Here is a 14,588-nt window from a genome sequence, read left to right as displayed (position 1 = left end):
ATTGTTAGATTTCTGGGCCACACCTTCTACCTACTGAATCAGAATCCGAGGAGTAGGACCCGGAAATGGCCTTTTAAGCGAGTTCACAGGAGATCCTGATAACCCCCGGGTTTAAGAACCACTGGCCTGGGCCTGCTTGGAAGTGCCTAGTGCCACATTGCCACCCTGCTTGTAAGGCTGCCGTAGGCGGCTGGAAGTGGAGAGGGGGTAGGAGGAGTAGAAACCCCATCAGAGGGGAGTGCGGGATGAGGGCCTGGCGGGCTCTCCTCTCCCCCACAGCGTCCTTCGTCAGTTTCCGCATACACGAGCCGCATCAGCCAAGCCCAGTCGCTCCCCTCAGAATTTGCTTTCCCTCCACCAAAATGTTCCTGGCCGCCATCTCAGCCACCCCCACACAGCTCTCCCTCTCCCGACAGAGACCCCACCTGCCTCATTACTTAAATAATCTTTATTTCTCATGCACTAGGAAAGACGGGATTGTATGAAACACTGCATTTCACAGCCAAGGCCTCAGTCTGGAAAACAACACAGGGAACCAGCCAGGATCCAGGTCTGGTCAAAACTCTGGGGACCATACTGGGGATACCACGCCCAGGGATGGTGGCAGATCCAGGACCCTCCAGCTGCAATGGCCCCAGACATGGCACAGGGCGGCTGCCCCCTCCCACAGAGGCACAGGAAGCTGACACCAGAGGAACACGTGGACCAGAGGAAGGACGAAGAGGTCTGCCAGGTAGTGACTTGGCAGAGGCGGTGGTCCAGCACCTCCGAGGCCTGAGTCCAGGATGCTGGGGCTACGACCGAGCTCTCAGCCCAGCTCTACCCATCGCAGAGATGCTGGAGCCCCGTGAACCACCCTGCATCCCTGTGCCCACAGTGGACGTGTACAGGCCCCACCTGACTGTCCCCGAGCCATGTAAACAAGACGGGGCCTAAACTCAAGCCCTGGTCCAAACTCAGATTTGCCAGGCAGGACTCCAAAGGCTAGAGGGGCCAGCCCTCCACCACCGTCCCCGGCCCCCAAGGACCACCAGGCTTCAGAGGATCCTAGGACAGGGCCACCAGCAGGGCAGCCCTCAAATGTGGGCCATCGGGTACCACACTAGGGGGAGCAAATCCTGGGCACTGCTGTCACTGGGGTGGCACAGAGACAGATACAAGTCAGAGACATGCAGGACAAAGAAGAATGAACACATGCAGAGACCACAACGGGCTGGGAGGGGGCCAAGGACAAAACATGGTCACGGGGCTGAGAGGTGGGGGGCAGTGCGGCGGCCAGGCTCACTGAGGCCCCGGGCTCATGGTGACACCTGGCTCCTCCGGGATGGTCTCCAGCATCTCACTCTGGACTGCCTGCGTGATGAGTGCCAGCTCCTGGCACAGGGTCTCGTAGCGGTAGCCCACGCGGATGTCTGGCACATTGGTGCGGCGGATGTCATTGCCCTCAGGGCCCTCCTTGGTGTAGTTGGGTCCCAGCCAGTGGCTCTTTACCTGCAGGGTGAGGAGGTGATAGGCAGGGCTGTCGCTGGCTCTGAAGGGCCATGTCCCAGGACCCCCAGGACTTCCCCCAATGCAGAAGAGAGGAGGGAGAGACAATGCTAAGGCCAGGCCGGCGGGCACGGTACCTTGTGAGAGAAGCCGCTCATGAGCACACTGTTGCGTGCCAGCTCACACATGTCGCAGGAACTGAGCTTCCACACCTGGGTGGCGATGCTGTACTCCTCCATCAGCGGCTCCTGCACAGGCCAGGTTCCCTCAGACAGGTGCTCCAAGCCCTGCCACCTGGTCCCTCCCCAAGAGACTTGCCACACAGCATGCAGCACTCCACCAGCAGGGGGCAGCGCCAGCCCTGAGACCGGGTGCCTGGGCGTCCTCGTCCCAGGACACCTGCCGTCTGCCGCCTGACGGGTTCTGACCTTGGTGAAGTGGAACTGCAGGGGGTCATCAGTGGACAGCGAGACCATGAGGCCACGAGACAGGTACTCGGGGAGCGGGTTCCGGTGGTAGCTGAGGAAGAGGCTGTTGTTGCTGAGCGGCGACATGGCGATGCCGATCTGGGCCAGGTAATACAGGTACTGCAGGACAGGGGCCTAGGCAGGCGACAGGGAGGGGGCAGGTCGGGCGGCGTCCGGGCTGGGAAACACACCAGGTTCTGGGGGTACAGGACACAGTCGTGGTCGGGGAGTCCCGGCTGGGCCCGATCTGTGGAGGGTCAGTTACAGCCAGCATCCACGTTGGGGCCCCAGTGTGGACGCTGGGGCGTGGAGCAGTACGGACTTGGGGCTGTGTGAAGAGGAGGATCAGCTGCTGAAGGGGCCCGAAGGGGTCGGGAGGAAAGTAAACGATTGGGAAAGAGACTGGGGGTGCAGCCCTGACCTTGCGCAAAAGCAGCCCATGTGAGATGTTCTCAGCCAGCATGAAGGCCGACACCAGGTGGTGGATGGGCCCAGCCTCCCCGCAGTGCGGCCGCAGCACAAATGTGTGGAAGCCCCTTTGCCTGCGGGACATGAAGACAGCGTCAGCTCCCAAGCCCAGGTCACCAGGCTCCCAAGCCCCTACCCTGAGACGGTGTGCGCCTGGGACAGGGGGCAGGGCTAGATTCTTGGCTGCGAGGCAAGGTGTGAGCCATGGTGTGAGCCATGGAGACCCGAGGGCAGAGAAAACCCATCAGGTCCAACCTGGGGCAAGAGCGGGGTCAAGTCTCCATAGGCCCAGAGCAGGGCCAGGGCCAGGGCCAGGGCCAGGCCTGTTGCGTGAGAGGGTAAGAAACAGCAGGGCGAGCAGAGGTGCAGAGCCCACACCTGCGCAGGTGATTCAGCATAGCCATGTTGGCATAGGTGTAGTACAGGTAGTAGGCGTAGGGCGGGTTGTCCTCCTCCACCCAAGCCTCGGGGAGGGGGCTCTCCAGGTTGAAGACGTGGTTCTCAGGCTTGGACTCATCATCCACGCTGTCAAAGCCATCCACCTGGAATAGGACCCTGGGGTTATGTCCTGAGCTACCGCCAGGCCTGAGGCAGGCTCTCCTCCCCTTCCCCAGGCCCAGCCCTGTGCCGCCCCCTCACGTGCTCCAAGAAGAGGTGCAGCTCCGGGTGGCTGGCGGGGTGCACGGTGGCCTCGAACAGTGGCAGGAAGATGTTCTCCAGCATCTCCTGAAAGTTGGCCAGCTGGCCCTTGGTACGGTACACATCACTGCGGGAGAGACGTAGGCACATGGATGCACACAGGTCAGGGCCGGTGTGAGGGCACCGGCAGGCTAGGAAGGGTCGGACCCTGGCCCAAGATCACAGAAGCACTTTCAAACCATACTGGGTGGGCCGAGCTGGACGAACCATGGGCGGAACCAGGGAGGGCCCTCCTTTTACTCAAGAGGACTCGCTGGGATGGGGGCGGTCAGCCTCCCAGGAGGGCAGGAGGCTGGCCTTGGCCCCTAGAACTCTGCCCGCTATGTCCCTCCCGCTCCCGGAGACACTCACAAGAGGCGGGGCACCTGCACGAGCCAGCGCACGTTGGGGGAGTGTACGCGGTGCATCACGGCCCAGCGTGCCAGCTTGTCCCACTCGTCCCTCGAGCGCCCGTAGATGGAGAGCCGCAGCTCCGCGTTCTGGTATTTGCTCTCCTCCAGATCCGACATCACCTCCTAGGCACACGCAGGCGGCCACCGTCAAGCTCGAGCTTCCCACCCACCATCACGTGTGCTCAGTCAGACCTCCTCATGCCTCTGACCCGCCCTCCTCACCCACCTCTGGAAGCCCCCGATACCCTGGCTCTCGCTCAGATCGGGGAAGGGCTGCCCAAGGCCCACGCTGCCCTGTACCTGGGCCCTGGCAGCCACACCTCCTCACCTTGATGATGTGAGCGAAGTATTTCCCAGAAACCCTGTTGTCCGTCTTGATGAAGATCTCTCGGAGGACAGACTCCCCAATAGGGTTGTATTTGGCGTTGAATTTATCGAAGCGATGGAAGGTGTTCCTGTCCTGGGGTAGACAGGTAGGCCCAGGTCACCCCGACCCTCAGTCTGCACCCTGACCCAGCCCCTCGGCCCCCACTGCTGGGACGAACCGCGTGCACGTCGAGCGTGTCCACACTCAGGTCGTAGGCGGTGAGATTCATGCTCTCGAAGACCTCCCGCAGCGTCTGCTCACGGCCCTGCTCCACGTGCACGATCTCCTCCAGGTGCCGCTTCATCGCCCGCTTGATGAAGCGCAGCAGGTGCTTCTGGTTCATGCAGGAAGAGGCATGGATGTGTGTGTCCACCTGGGGTGAAACGGGGGCTGCTGAGTCCACCAGGCTGGGAGGGTCGAGCTCCTGGGCGGTGGGCTGGGAGAGGCCTCTCTAAGCTGGGTGCTGGTGGGGGCCCAGGCCCCCTGGGGCAGACTGGCCAGAGGTGCAGGGCCGGCCTCGGGTGAGGACCCACCTTGCGGATGTTGTAGAAATCTCGGTGTGGCACCTTCTTCTGGGCGGCCAGCTCTTTCATCTCGTTGAGCAGCACGTGCATCTGGAACTTGGAGCTCAGGTACTGCAGCCGGCGGTAGCAGAACGACTTTCTGGCAGGAGGAGAAAAAGGCAGGGGCTCAGGGCCTGCAGGGGGAAACTGGGGAGCCCGGGGAGCAGAGGAGGCGGCAGGAAGGTACAGGACTGAGGCTGTCAACAGGGCGGCAGACCGCGGGAAAGTCTAGGAATCAGTGACTTTGAAGTGGGGAGACACTGGTGACAGGTGTCTGGGGCTGGTCCGGGGCTGGCGAGTCCGAGCTGGGAGGGGAGCTGAGTGTCTGTGACTGGTGGGGACTCACATGGGGCCGTTGATAATCAGGGCCATCAGCACATTGACATCAGCCACAAACTCCTGCAGATCAGGGTACGGCAGCTCCACCTCTGAGCAACTGGCAGGTGGGGGAAGCTTAGATGACAAGAGCAAGTGGGCCCTGTGGGCCCCCAGACTTCCCCCCAGCACACCCCATCCCTTCTTACTGCTCATCAGGGTCCCTGCGGGTATAGACGTGAACCACGCCCCGCACCATGCGCAGACCCAAGCCCAGGTCCCCAGGCATGGTGCTAGGCTCACAGTGCTCGTACGGGTGCTGCTCCAGCGCCGGAGGGTGCACCGGGGCGTCTGCAGGGTGGGGAGGGTGGGGTCAGGGCCAATGCTCTTCTGGGCCACCACCCACTACCCAGCCCAGAGGCCCAGCAGAAGGGCAGAGAAGCCAAGGCCTCAGCAGGACAGACCCTGTCCCCGTCTCTACCCCACACCGGGAGGCTGGAACGAGGCTGGGTGTGGGAAGACGCAGGCAGGGCAAGGGTCCTGGGCCCCGAGCGCGGGGAGCCTGGGACCCCAGGGCCAGGACGGGGACCCACCTGCGGACACAGGGGTGTCGGGGCCCTGCTCATAGGTGCGTGTCTCCAGAGGCTTCTCGGCCAGCTGCTGCAGATAGCGGCGGGTCGTGGTGCAGAAGCCTTGCAGTGACAGGGCCATGTACTTCTCCCGGATGAAGAGGGCCCGCACCACACTCTTGGCGGCATCCAGCAGGTCTGTGAACGGCACCTGGAGACAAGGACACGTGATCACTCTCCTCAGTCTGACCCAGGCAGAGCTTCCTGTCACCTCTTCCCTGAGGCCTCGACCCCAGAAACACTCACACCTCTCAGTTCCCAGCACACCAACTAGCTCCCACAGATCCTCCGTCCCTCCAGCTCTGGAAAGAGAAACACCCTCTCTAGTCCCACCCCCAGCTCCCCATGTTGGGGAAGCCCACCGGGGCCCACGGCCCTGCCCACACTCACCCCACACTTCTCCTCCCCAGAGATGGTGACCCGCTGAAATTCCCGCTCCAGCACCATGTCACGCTCCCTCAGGCCCCGGTCACCCTGCCCCTCACCCTGCTCCTTGTAGAGCCTATGGAGAGGTGGGTACAAGGAAGGGGGTTGGGGCCAGCAGTGGGACAGGCCCCAGCCTCACCTCCCCCACGTCCCCGCACCCCTCTGCCCGCCTCACTGGAGGTCCGAGTCACTGTCCGTCTTCAGGAAATCTTGCTTGGCCCGAAGCAGGATGTCCGGCTCCAGCCTAGAGGTGAAGGGACCAGAGGTCAGACAGATAAGGAGGGACAGCCCTTGCTCCCAGGTCCCTGCCCCATGCTCGGTGCTGTGCATGTGTTGTCACACGTGGTCCGCACGGGACCGTGGAACTCCGCACTGCGGGTGCTGTTCTTGCCCCACGGTGGAGAGGAGAAACCACACCCAGAAGTGAAGCAGCATGTTCCAGGCCACACCGGCGGGCGGAAGACGGCACCAAAACCCAGCAGCCTGCTCCACAGCCTGCGCTTCCAACCACTGCTCTGTGCTGTCTCTCCGGTGGGCCCCAAAGGAGGGATGGGATGGGAAAAGGACAGAGATGGGGCTCTAAGTGTCCAGTGGAGACAGAGGGATGCTGGGCAGGCTACCCTATGCCCCTCCCCCACCACAACCCCCTAGTCTGTGTCCCACCCCACCCCGCAGCTGCCTGGCTGTGTCCCCCACCCCGATACTGCCTAGCTGTGCCCCCCATACCACACGCAGCTGCCTGGCTGTACCCCCACTCCCACCCTGTGGCTGCTAGGTGTGCCTTCCCGCCCCAGGCTATATGGCTATATACCTCCTGCCCCGAGGCCGCCTGGCTGTCCCCAGCAACCTGCAGCTGCCTGTCTGTGCTCCCCATCCCAGGTTGTCTGGCTGTGCTCCCCTACCCAGAGGCTACCTAGCTAGACTCCCACACCCAAGGATGCCTGGCTGTGCCCCCCACCCCACAGCTGGCTGCCTGCCTGCCAGACTCTGGGGCCAGGGGCTCACTTGACATCCTGGCTGATCTGCCGCTCCAGGCGCTGCCTCCTCTCCTCCAGCTGCTCAATGGGGCTCTCTTCGGGGAACTCGTACGGGGCACTGCGGAGCTCGCTCTCAGCCAGGGAGCGGCTGAACAACTCCTGGTGGAGGGAAGGAAGGGTCAGCTGGCCTGGCCCTCAGCCCCCAGGCCCTCCCTTGCAGAGTCTGAGGAGGACGTGATGGCAGCAGGAGCTGGGGGGACCTGGGAGAGGCTAGGGATCAGGGCACAGCCAAGCGTGACGTCAGGGGACGGGGAGCAGAGACGGAGCACGGGGACAGTGCGGAGGGACACAGGGTGAGGTGCCAGGCGATACCTCGGCGATCTCCTTGCATTTGCCATCCATAGACGTGCGCAGGTCGAGCGGGAAGTGCTTGAGGCAGGGGGCGGGGCCTGGCAGGGACCGGGCAGACTGCAGCGGAGGGGCCCCCAGCCCACCCCGCGCCTCTGTGGAGACAGTGATGCCAGGGTCAAGGGGTGGAGTGCAGGACCTGGGTGCACTGGAAGTCCTGGGCCCCTGCGCACCCCAGGCCAGCCCCAAAGAGAGGCCAGGACTTGGAAGGGAGGCAGTCCCTTCTCAGAGACCGAGGAGTGAGCCCGTGTGTGGCTCCCAAAGGACCTCGCCCTCGCCTGGCACTGGGACCCCTCAGACATCCCAGGCTCGGGGGTGGGGGTCCTGAGTCTGCCCCTACAACAAGTGGCTTCATCCACTCCAGGCATCAGCATCGGAATACTGCACTAGGAGCCGCTCCCTCAGGCCATCAGAACCTCCATGTGAGAACCTCCTACAGGCAGGCACACGTGTGTGTACACACGCACACACGCATGCACACACGCACGTGTGCTCCAAGCACTCAGTAAGGACCTGGTGGCCACACCAGCGATCCCCAGCCCACAGCTTCCAGGGCAGTCAGTCCAGGATCGGACCTGCCTCTGGGCTGGCAGATCCTCTCAGGCCAGGGCCCTAGCCCGATGCCTTAGACCTACAGAGCAGGGGGAGCCACAGCTGCCACTCAGCTCTGATCTGGGGACCAGCCCTCGAGGGAAGAGGAGAGGACGTGGAGGACCTGGTTGGCAGCAGGAACCCTACCACCTCCCCGGAGGCCTGCCCTCTCGCCCAGGACCCCAGGGCTGCCAAGATGTGGCCTGGCCCCAGCCTGCCCCTCCCACTGCTGGCTGCCCCTCCAAAGGGAGCTGCCATGAACAGTGTGCGCCACTCAGAGGCCCCAGGATCTGGGCCGGAGGCCCCGGGGAGGGCCTGGGGACGGGAGTCGGAGAGCAGGGGCTCCCCCCATGGAGGGCAGAACTCCTGGGCTGCAACACTATGAGGCTGGACGAGAGGCCCTGAAGCTACAAGTCTGCAGGGGCTGCCTGAGCTCCCAGACCACCCTGAAGGACCCTCTGTGGGCCCACCAGCCCCACCCTCCCCAGCAGGAAGCTCCCCACACCCAAACGGGCTCTCCCATCCAGCTCTAGGGGGCTCCTCCGGTCCAGCTCCCTCCTTTCCCCTCTCCACTGTGACTGAGGGACATAGTGGAGGCTCCGCCCAGGTAGAGCACCTTAAAAGTCTCTAGGCCCACTTTCCGAGGCCCCAGAGTCTAGTCCTAAGGCTGGACAAAGGGAAGAGTAGGTGCCTGCCCCAGATCCAGGACCTACCACCCACCTGTCCTCGTGCCTGCCTGCGTCGTACCTGCAAAGTTCAGGCAGCGCCAGCCAACAGCCCTGTGCCCCTTGCCCGCCTGTTTGCTGAGTGGAGCTGCAGCCAGTCCCCCAGGACAGCTCAGGGGCCGGCACGGGCTGTACCAAGTGCAGCTGCATGCAGGGGAGACCCTGAGATGACGGCAAGCAGGGGGCTGAAGGAGCTCAGGGGAGCCCAGAAATCAAGGGAAGGAGCATCAGAGTTCGAGATAAAAGGAACCCCAGCCTGACCAGGGCCTTAATCTCCACAGTGCCAGGGCCCAGCCCAAAGGAGGGTCCCCAAGGGGAAGGAGCAGGCTAGGCTGGCAGGGAGGGGCCAAGCCTCCTTAAAATGTACTGCCCTGGGGTACAGTGAGTAGGTAGGACCTGGCGGGCCAAAGGATGGGGGTGGGGCAAAGAAAGGGGTCAAGCAGCCCTCATTTCCATACCCAGCAGCCCCACGGCACCCTCCTCTGTCCAGTGGCCTTGTTTTGCTTCCCACTGTCCTCTGGGGCCCTGCCTATGGGGTCCCTCGGGAGACAGGGCCTCCGCCTGGGAGAGGAGCTGGCTAGAAGCTGGGGAAGTGCCTCAGTACAGGTAGGGACTAGTTACTGAGACTCTCTGAAGCCCAAGGGCAAGTTCATGGCGTCCTAGACTCCAAGCCCTGTTTCAAGCCTATCATCAGGGACGAACTGCCCAGGAGGAGAGGTTTAGGAGAAGGGCGACTAGAATTTGGAGGACTTGAGTCTGACTCTGTTCCCACTTACTAGCAAGTCTCTACCTCTCAAAGGCTTCAAGTCCTGTCTATAATGGAGTGATAAGCAGGTCCTATCCTGTTTAGCCACAGCTGCCATAAGGCTCACAGAGATACAGCTCTCTGAGTATTCTGTAATACACCATAATCTACGATTATGAATTCCTGGGACCCTCCAAACATGTCTCACATGCAGTCCTACCCATGGGGAGGGTGGGAGGTTCTTGGGCCCAGCACAGACCAAGACAACTGAGCAGTAAAGGGCAGTGAAGAGAACAGTTTGGCAGGGGTGGAGATGGGGGGGTCAGGGGGGCGACACTATCTCTTACCTGGAAGAGAGTAGAGCAGGAAGAGGGAGAGAGAGCACCTGCTCTGCCCCCCAGGGTCTGAGACGGAGCCTAAGGTCCTTGCTTGCCCAAGAATTTTGACCTTACACCTCCTCGCCACTTCTGACCCCCTCCAGAGGAGGCCGCCTATGGGGTGATCTGTAAGGGGTCCAGCAAGAGCTGATTCAAAGGCCCTAATCTCAACCGCCCCTCCTAGCAGGGTGCCCCACAGCCTCCCAGAAATGCTGGGGTGACCGGGACAAGTTCCAGCAGCCAAAGCCATCTTCCCAGCCTGCCAGGCCACTGCACAGGGCTGTTGGGGTTCACTGGGGGTGACAGGCAGTAATCGCCACACTCCCTGGGGCCAGGCCTAGAAGACCCAGCTGCCTGCTGGTCCCCTCTCAGGGCCTGTGCAGCACCACACACATACCCACATACACACACACACACACACACACACACACACACACACACACACAATCACACGGGGAAGTGGCAGGGGAGTCGACCAAAAGCCAGCCACTCCCACCAATGCCAAGATTCTGGCCATGCCATCCACTTTCTTAAGCAGGATTCCCCTCACTCACTGCCAGGACTGCCTCAGTAGGCAGAGAGGTGCCCAAGGCTTCGACCCACAAGTATGATGCTCCCACCATAGGACCAACCCAAAGATATATAGATCCAGCTCCAGGGAACACACCCTCTGGATGGCACAGACCCGGGCACGGAGAACACAGACCCTGAGGACAGTACAGACCAGGACAGCATCTTCAATGGCGTAAGAAAACACAGGAGGTAAATGTATAGGTAGAGACAGCTGCTGGGAGAGAGACTGGCTTGACCTGGTCACCAAAGTGGGGGTGGTCTTTCTTTAGCCACAAGGCCTGGGGACAGCAGATGACAGGTGGAAATCCCTCAGCAAGCACAGACCCAGGCAGTCCAGCCTTTAAGGAACTGGGCACAATTGCACCAGGATGCCAGCTCTAAATGGTGCAGAGATGCCTACCACAGTGGGAGCCAAACCAAAAGGTGCGGGAGCACGCAGGGGTAAGCAGCAGACCCAGCCTGAGCACCGCATAGCATGGCCCAAGGACATCTCATACTCCTGAGGAAGCTCACAAGACAGACTAGGAATGAGCACAGAGCAAACAATCAATATGGTTGACCCCCCAGCCCTGGGATGCCCGTCAGCAACGAGTGTGCCCTAACATCAGACCCCCAGTGAGGGGGTCAGATATCTAGGGTCCTAGAAAGAGGAATTAGCCACAGGAGAACAGCCTGAGCTTGCCTGGCAAAGGCACAGCCACCAGCAGTATGGCCAGTCCGCAAACCAGTCAGTCCCACACATCCCCCACTCCATTCACACACACACTCCACTTGCAAACAGTCCTAGCACATCCACACACTGACACGTGTGCAAACACAGCTTTTGCAGCACCCACACCCACGCCCACTCCCAGTTACAGAGGACAGCATGCCCGACATAGAAACCTGTCACCCTCCACCCCAACTCTCTCCCCACGCCACCTCTCAAACCAGCTGTCCCTGGGACCAAGGACGAGGGGCACAACAGCAGAGAGGGTGCAGAAGCTCCTCCCGCCCCCAGGGGACCAGTGACCAGAGCGAAAAATGGGGGAGCAGAGCCAGTGCCTGGGCCAGGATGCACACACTCACCTGGTACTGCAGAAGAGGGCTGCTGGCTGGCACGCTTCTTAAAGGGATATTTGGCCTTGGGTTTGCCCGGGCCGGATGCATAAGATGCCATGGCTCTGGCCGCGGAGATGGCGGGGGAGTCTGAGCCGCACCAGCTGGGCCTGTCTCTGCCACATCCAACCCCTTCCTCCGCCCCGCCCCCAGCGGGAGTGACTGATGCAGGAAGCAGAGGCCCCGCCGGCGGAAGAGGCCCTGGCCACGATTTCTGATGTTGTCTAGGCAACCTCCAGAGGGGGGCCTCCATCCCCGCCCCTTGTCCCTCCCCTCCTCTCCCTCCCTCATCCCTGGAGTGACGTGGGCCTGGGGGATGGAGGTGAGAACAAGATACGGAAGGGCCAACATCCAGCGCTCCGCTAACCCTCTCTGTAGACTTGGAGCCCTCGTCCCTTGTCAGGGCTCTGGGTCAAAGACTCAAAGTCCAGGCTAGCTGGTCCAGCCAGCCTGGGAGGGAAAAAAATAAATAAACAGGAATCCACAGCAAGCTCCCCCAGGCTCAAAACACATTCTGCTCATGGCAGACGCAGTCAGTGAACACCCAGCCCCTCTGGGACAGAATCCCCTTTTTTCTTCTCTATCTGCACCCCGGCCCCAGGGCTAGCCCAGCTCTGGTAGGATAGAGTAAAACGGAGAATCCCAGCCCGGACGGGAGGAGCCTGTCTTGGGAAAATTCCACTGTCCAGAAGAAGCTACTTAATTGGATGGCAGGGAGGCCAGGAGGCTGGGGCTTCTCTGGGGTCTGAGAAAGAGACTCCAGCGTCTTCTGACTCTTCCTTCTGTCTTTCCACACTCAGGCTCTGCTTTCCCAGGCCCTCCCCAAGAGAAGCTGGCCTCATTCCCTAGGTCTGCTGGTTGTGCCGAGACACTCTCCCCCCGCCAACACCACCCTCTTGTCACCCAGAGAACCTGCACTCCTCTGTCCCAGAGACCCTCCCCGCAACACAGGCACACACACACTCACCTGAGGCCATGCTGCCCGAGCCCTGAAGGGGACCGGTGAGGCTGCCCGCCAGGATGTGCACAGCAGGGAAGCTCTGGTCGCGAGGGAGGGGACGAGGGCTGGGGCCCAGACCCCGGCCAAATCGCTCCAAGAGCCCCTGCCCTGGCACCGAGATGGGAGAAGTAAGGAAGGCTTTCAAAACTGCCAGCTGGTGGGAGGTGGACCCCCGCAGACCTTGGCGGCAGCACCGGCCGGGAAGACCCCCAGCCCCGCACTCGAGGCGGGCAGGCCACGTGCTCCCGAGACAGCGGGACCCGGAACTCGCCTGCGCTTCTTTCCACACTCTCTGGGTGTTCGGGGTCGGCTTCCCGTAGTTGGGCTGTTGGGTAGTCACGCAACAGGTGCGACCCCTCCGAAACCTGGCCAGCGCCGCCCTGGGATTCCGCGGGTTCAGGCCCCGCCCCCACGAGGCCCCGCCCCTACCCGGCCGGCCCCGCCCCCGCCATTTTTTCCTTTTCCCGGCGCCACGTGGGCAGCAGCCACACCTCTGTTGGCCCTGCGGGGTCTAGTGCAAGTTCTCTGCGTCAGCTTCCTCATCAGTAAATGGGATGGGGTAATCGCGCTACCTCACTCAAAGGCGTTGTTATGAGGATTAAATGTTCAGCACCTTTGTGCGGTGCCTGGCATAAAGTCAGCGCCCAGTCACTTTTAGCAGTTCTAGCCCAGCATTCTCACTCTGGGTGTCTGTTTTCTCCTGGCAGGCAGAGGTAGGCAGGGTGTGCCCTGTGTTCTGGCTCCCCTTCCCACATTTATTTCTATATTTGTTGGTTAAGCGCTTAGGCTCCTTAGGCTCCGTAGCCAGAATGCCTGGGTTCAATTCCAGACTCCGCCTACTTCCTGACTGACTTTGGGAAAGTTACTTAACTTAGCTGAACTTCTATTTCGTCTATAAAATGAGTGTAAGAAACCCTAATTTATGTGATGGTTGTTAGGATAAATGAGCTAATACAAGTGCTTAGAACAGTGCCCAGTCTGTTACTACGCGGTTAATATTTATGTAGTAGTGCTATGGCCTTGGCCTTGGTTCCCTATTAACATTACAGGTTGATTCACCTTGCAGCCTACAAAGTGGAGTTGGGTTGTTTTGGGGACTGCAGACACCCCACCCAACCAGCACCCCCATTCCCAAGTGGCCAAAAATCAGACCACTAAGTGTATTAGCAGCAATTAGCCTTTCCTATTTTTCCACCTTGTGGCAGCCCTTTGCCCCCCACACCCAGTTGGACTAATGCGGTTTGTCCGGCCTCTCCCAGTTCTCACCACCCCCACAGACAAATTCCTTCCCAAACTCTGCCTCCCTCACTACTTCCCAGGCTGGACCCTGAACCCTATTCTCTACCTGCGTTTTGGTGTCACCTCCCTCGATCCCTGCCTACTGTCCTCGCACTGGGCAAGCTCAAAAAAACATGGCTTCCATAAACAGAGGGCAGCGGGGCGGAGCCTTTTTGGTGAGTTCACCTTACAAAGAACCAATAAAATAAAAAGAAAATAAGGAGATACCATGTTTACCCATCAAATTAGCAAACATCAAGGGGAAAAAAAGTAACGCAGGCAAACGTGTAGTCAGTGAGCTGGGACACACACACATACTACTCGTGGGTATAAACACTGACGTAATCTTTCTGAAAGCCATTTAGTAATATATAATTAGGAATCTTTTGAAAGTTCATATTATTTGACCCAGTAATTCTATTTCCAGGAAATTGTTCTTCTAAAAAGAGCTGCCAGAAAAACATGCATGAAGTTGTTCGTCACTGCTATGTTTATCACATGGAAAGGTTGACAATTTAAAGATCCAATAATAGTGGAATGTTTAAATTATGTCATATACATACACTGAAATACAGCCCTCAAAAATTGTTCTTGGAGAATTTCTTACTGAGGTGGAAATGTTTACAATGCAAAGTTAGGTGAAAACACAGATGCAAAAATACGTACATACAGTATGGCCCTAATTATGTGACATATATGCATAGAAAATAAACACACCACAAATGTTACAAATGATTATCTGTGAGAGGCAGAATTATAGGTTATATTTATTTTCTTCTTCATACTTATCTGTATTTAAAACACTGTCTACAAAATATGCATTCATTACCGTTATAATCAAAGGCATGGAAAATGACAAAAGTCTGTAAAAATCTGTAATAGCCTCCACATCCCAGCCCCAATAGACTCTCCTGCGTCTTAGGCCCAGGCTAAATTGGTCTTGGGGCACTTAGGAATTTTGAGGCTGTTGGGATCCCAACAATGAATAATAAATCTCAAAAT

The 14,588-nt window shown here is 59.7% G+C and overlaps 1 protein-coding gene across 3 annotated transcripts; it reads right to left on the bottom strand.

Annotated features, from left to right (window-relative positions):
* Positions 1-429: 429 nt before the first annotated feature.
* On the bottom strand, positions 430-12,715 carry AMPD2 (adenosine monophosphate deaminase 2). Of its 3 annotated transcripts, XM_015595526.2 has the most exons (19): positions 12,580-12,715; positions 12,276-12,416; positions 7,164-7,294; positions 6,820-6,950; positions 5,990-6,058; positions 5,779-5,890; positions 5,353-5,539; positions 4,969-5,110; positions 4,791-4,880; positions 4,415-4,544; positions 4,060-4,254; positions 3,843-3,974; positions 3,474-3,637; positions 3,063-3,189; positions 2,802-2,965; positions 2,377-2,497; positions 1,917-2,090; positions 1,626-1,736; positions 430-1,491 (listed from the first exon to the last, which is right to left on the bottom strand). In XM_015595526.2, the coding sequence occupies exons 2-19, from the start codon at positions 12,283-12,285 to the stop codon at positions 1,282-1,284; spliced, it is 2,400 nt and encodes a 799-aa protein (XP_015451012.1). In that variant the 5' UTR covers positions 12,286-12,416; positions 12,580-12,715; the 3' UTR covers positions 430-1,281. The 3 variants fall into 3 exon arrangements, with proteins under 3 accessions (XP_015451012.1, XP_015451011.1, XP_024908101.1); XM_015595525.2 differs by lacking the exons at positions 12,276-12,416; positions 12,580-12,715 and adding an exon at positions 11,279-11,608; XM_025052333.1 differs by lacking the exons at positions 7,164-7,294; positions 12,276-12,416; positions 12,580-12,715 and adding an exon at positions 11,279-12,268.
* Positions 12,716-14,588: the final 1,873 nt, after the last annotated feature.

Source organism: Pteropus alecto, unplaced genomic scaffold (assembly GCF_000325575.1).
Source record: "Pteropus alecto unplaced genomic scaffold, ASM32557v1 scaffold106, whole genome shotgun sequence".
Taxonomy (NCBI): Eukaryota; Metazoa; Chordata; class Mammalia; order Chiroptera; family Pteropodidae; genus Pteropus; species Pteropus alecto.
Note: the sequence above shows the minus strand (reverse complement) of the source record. Positions and strands in the feature narration are given on the sequence as shown.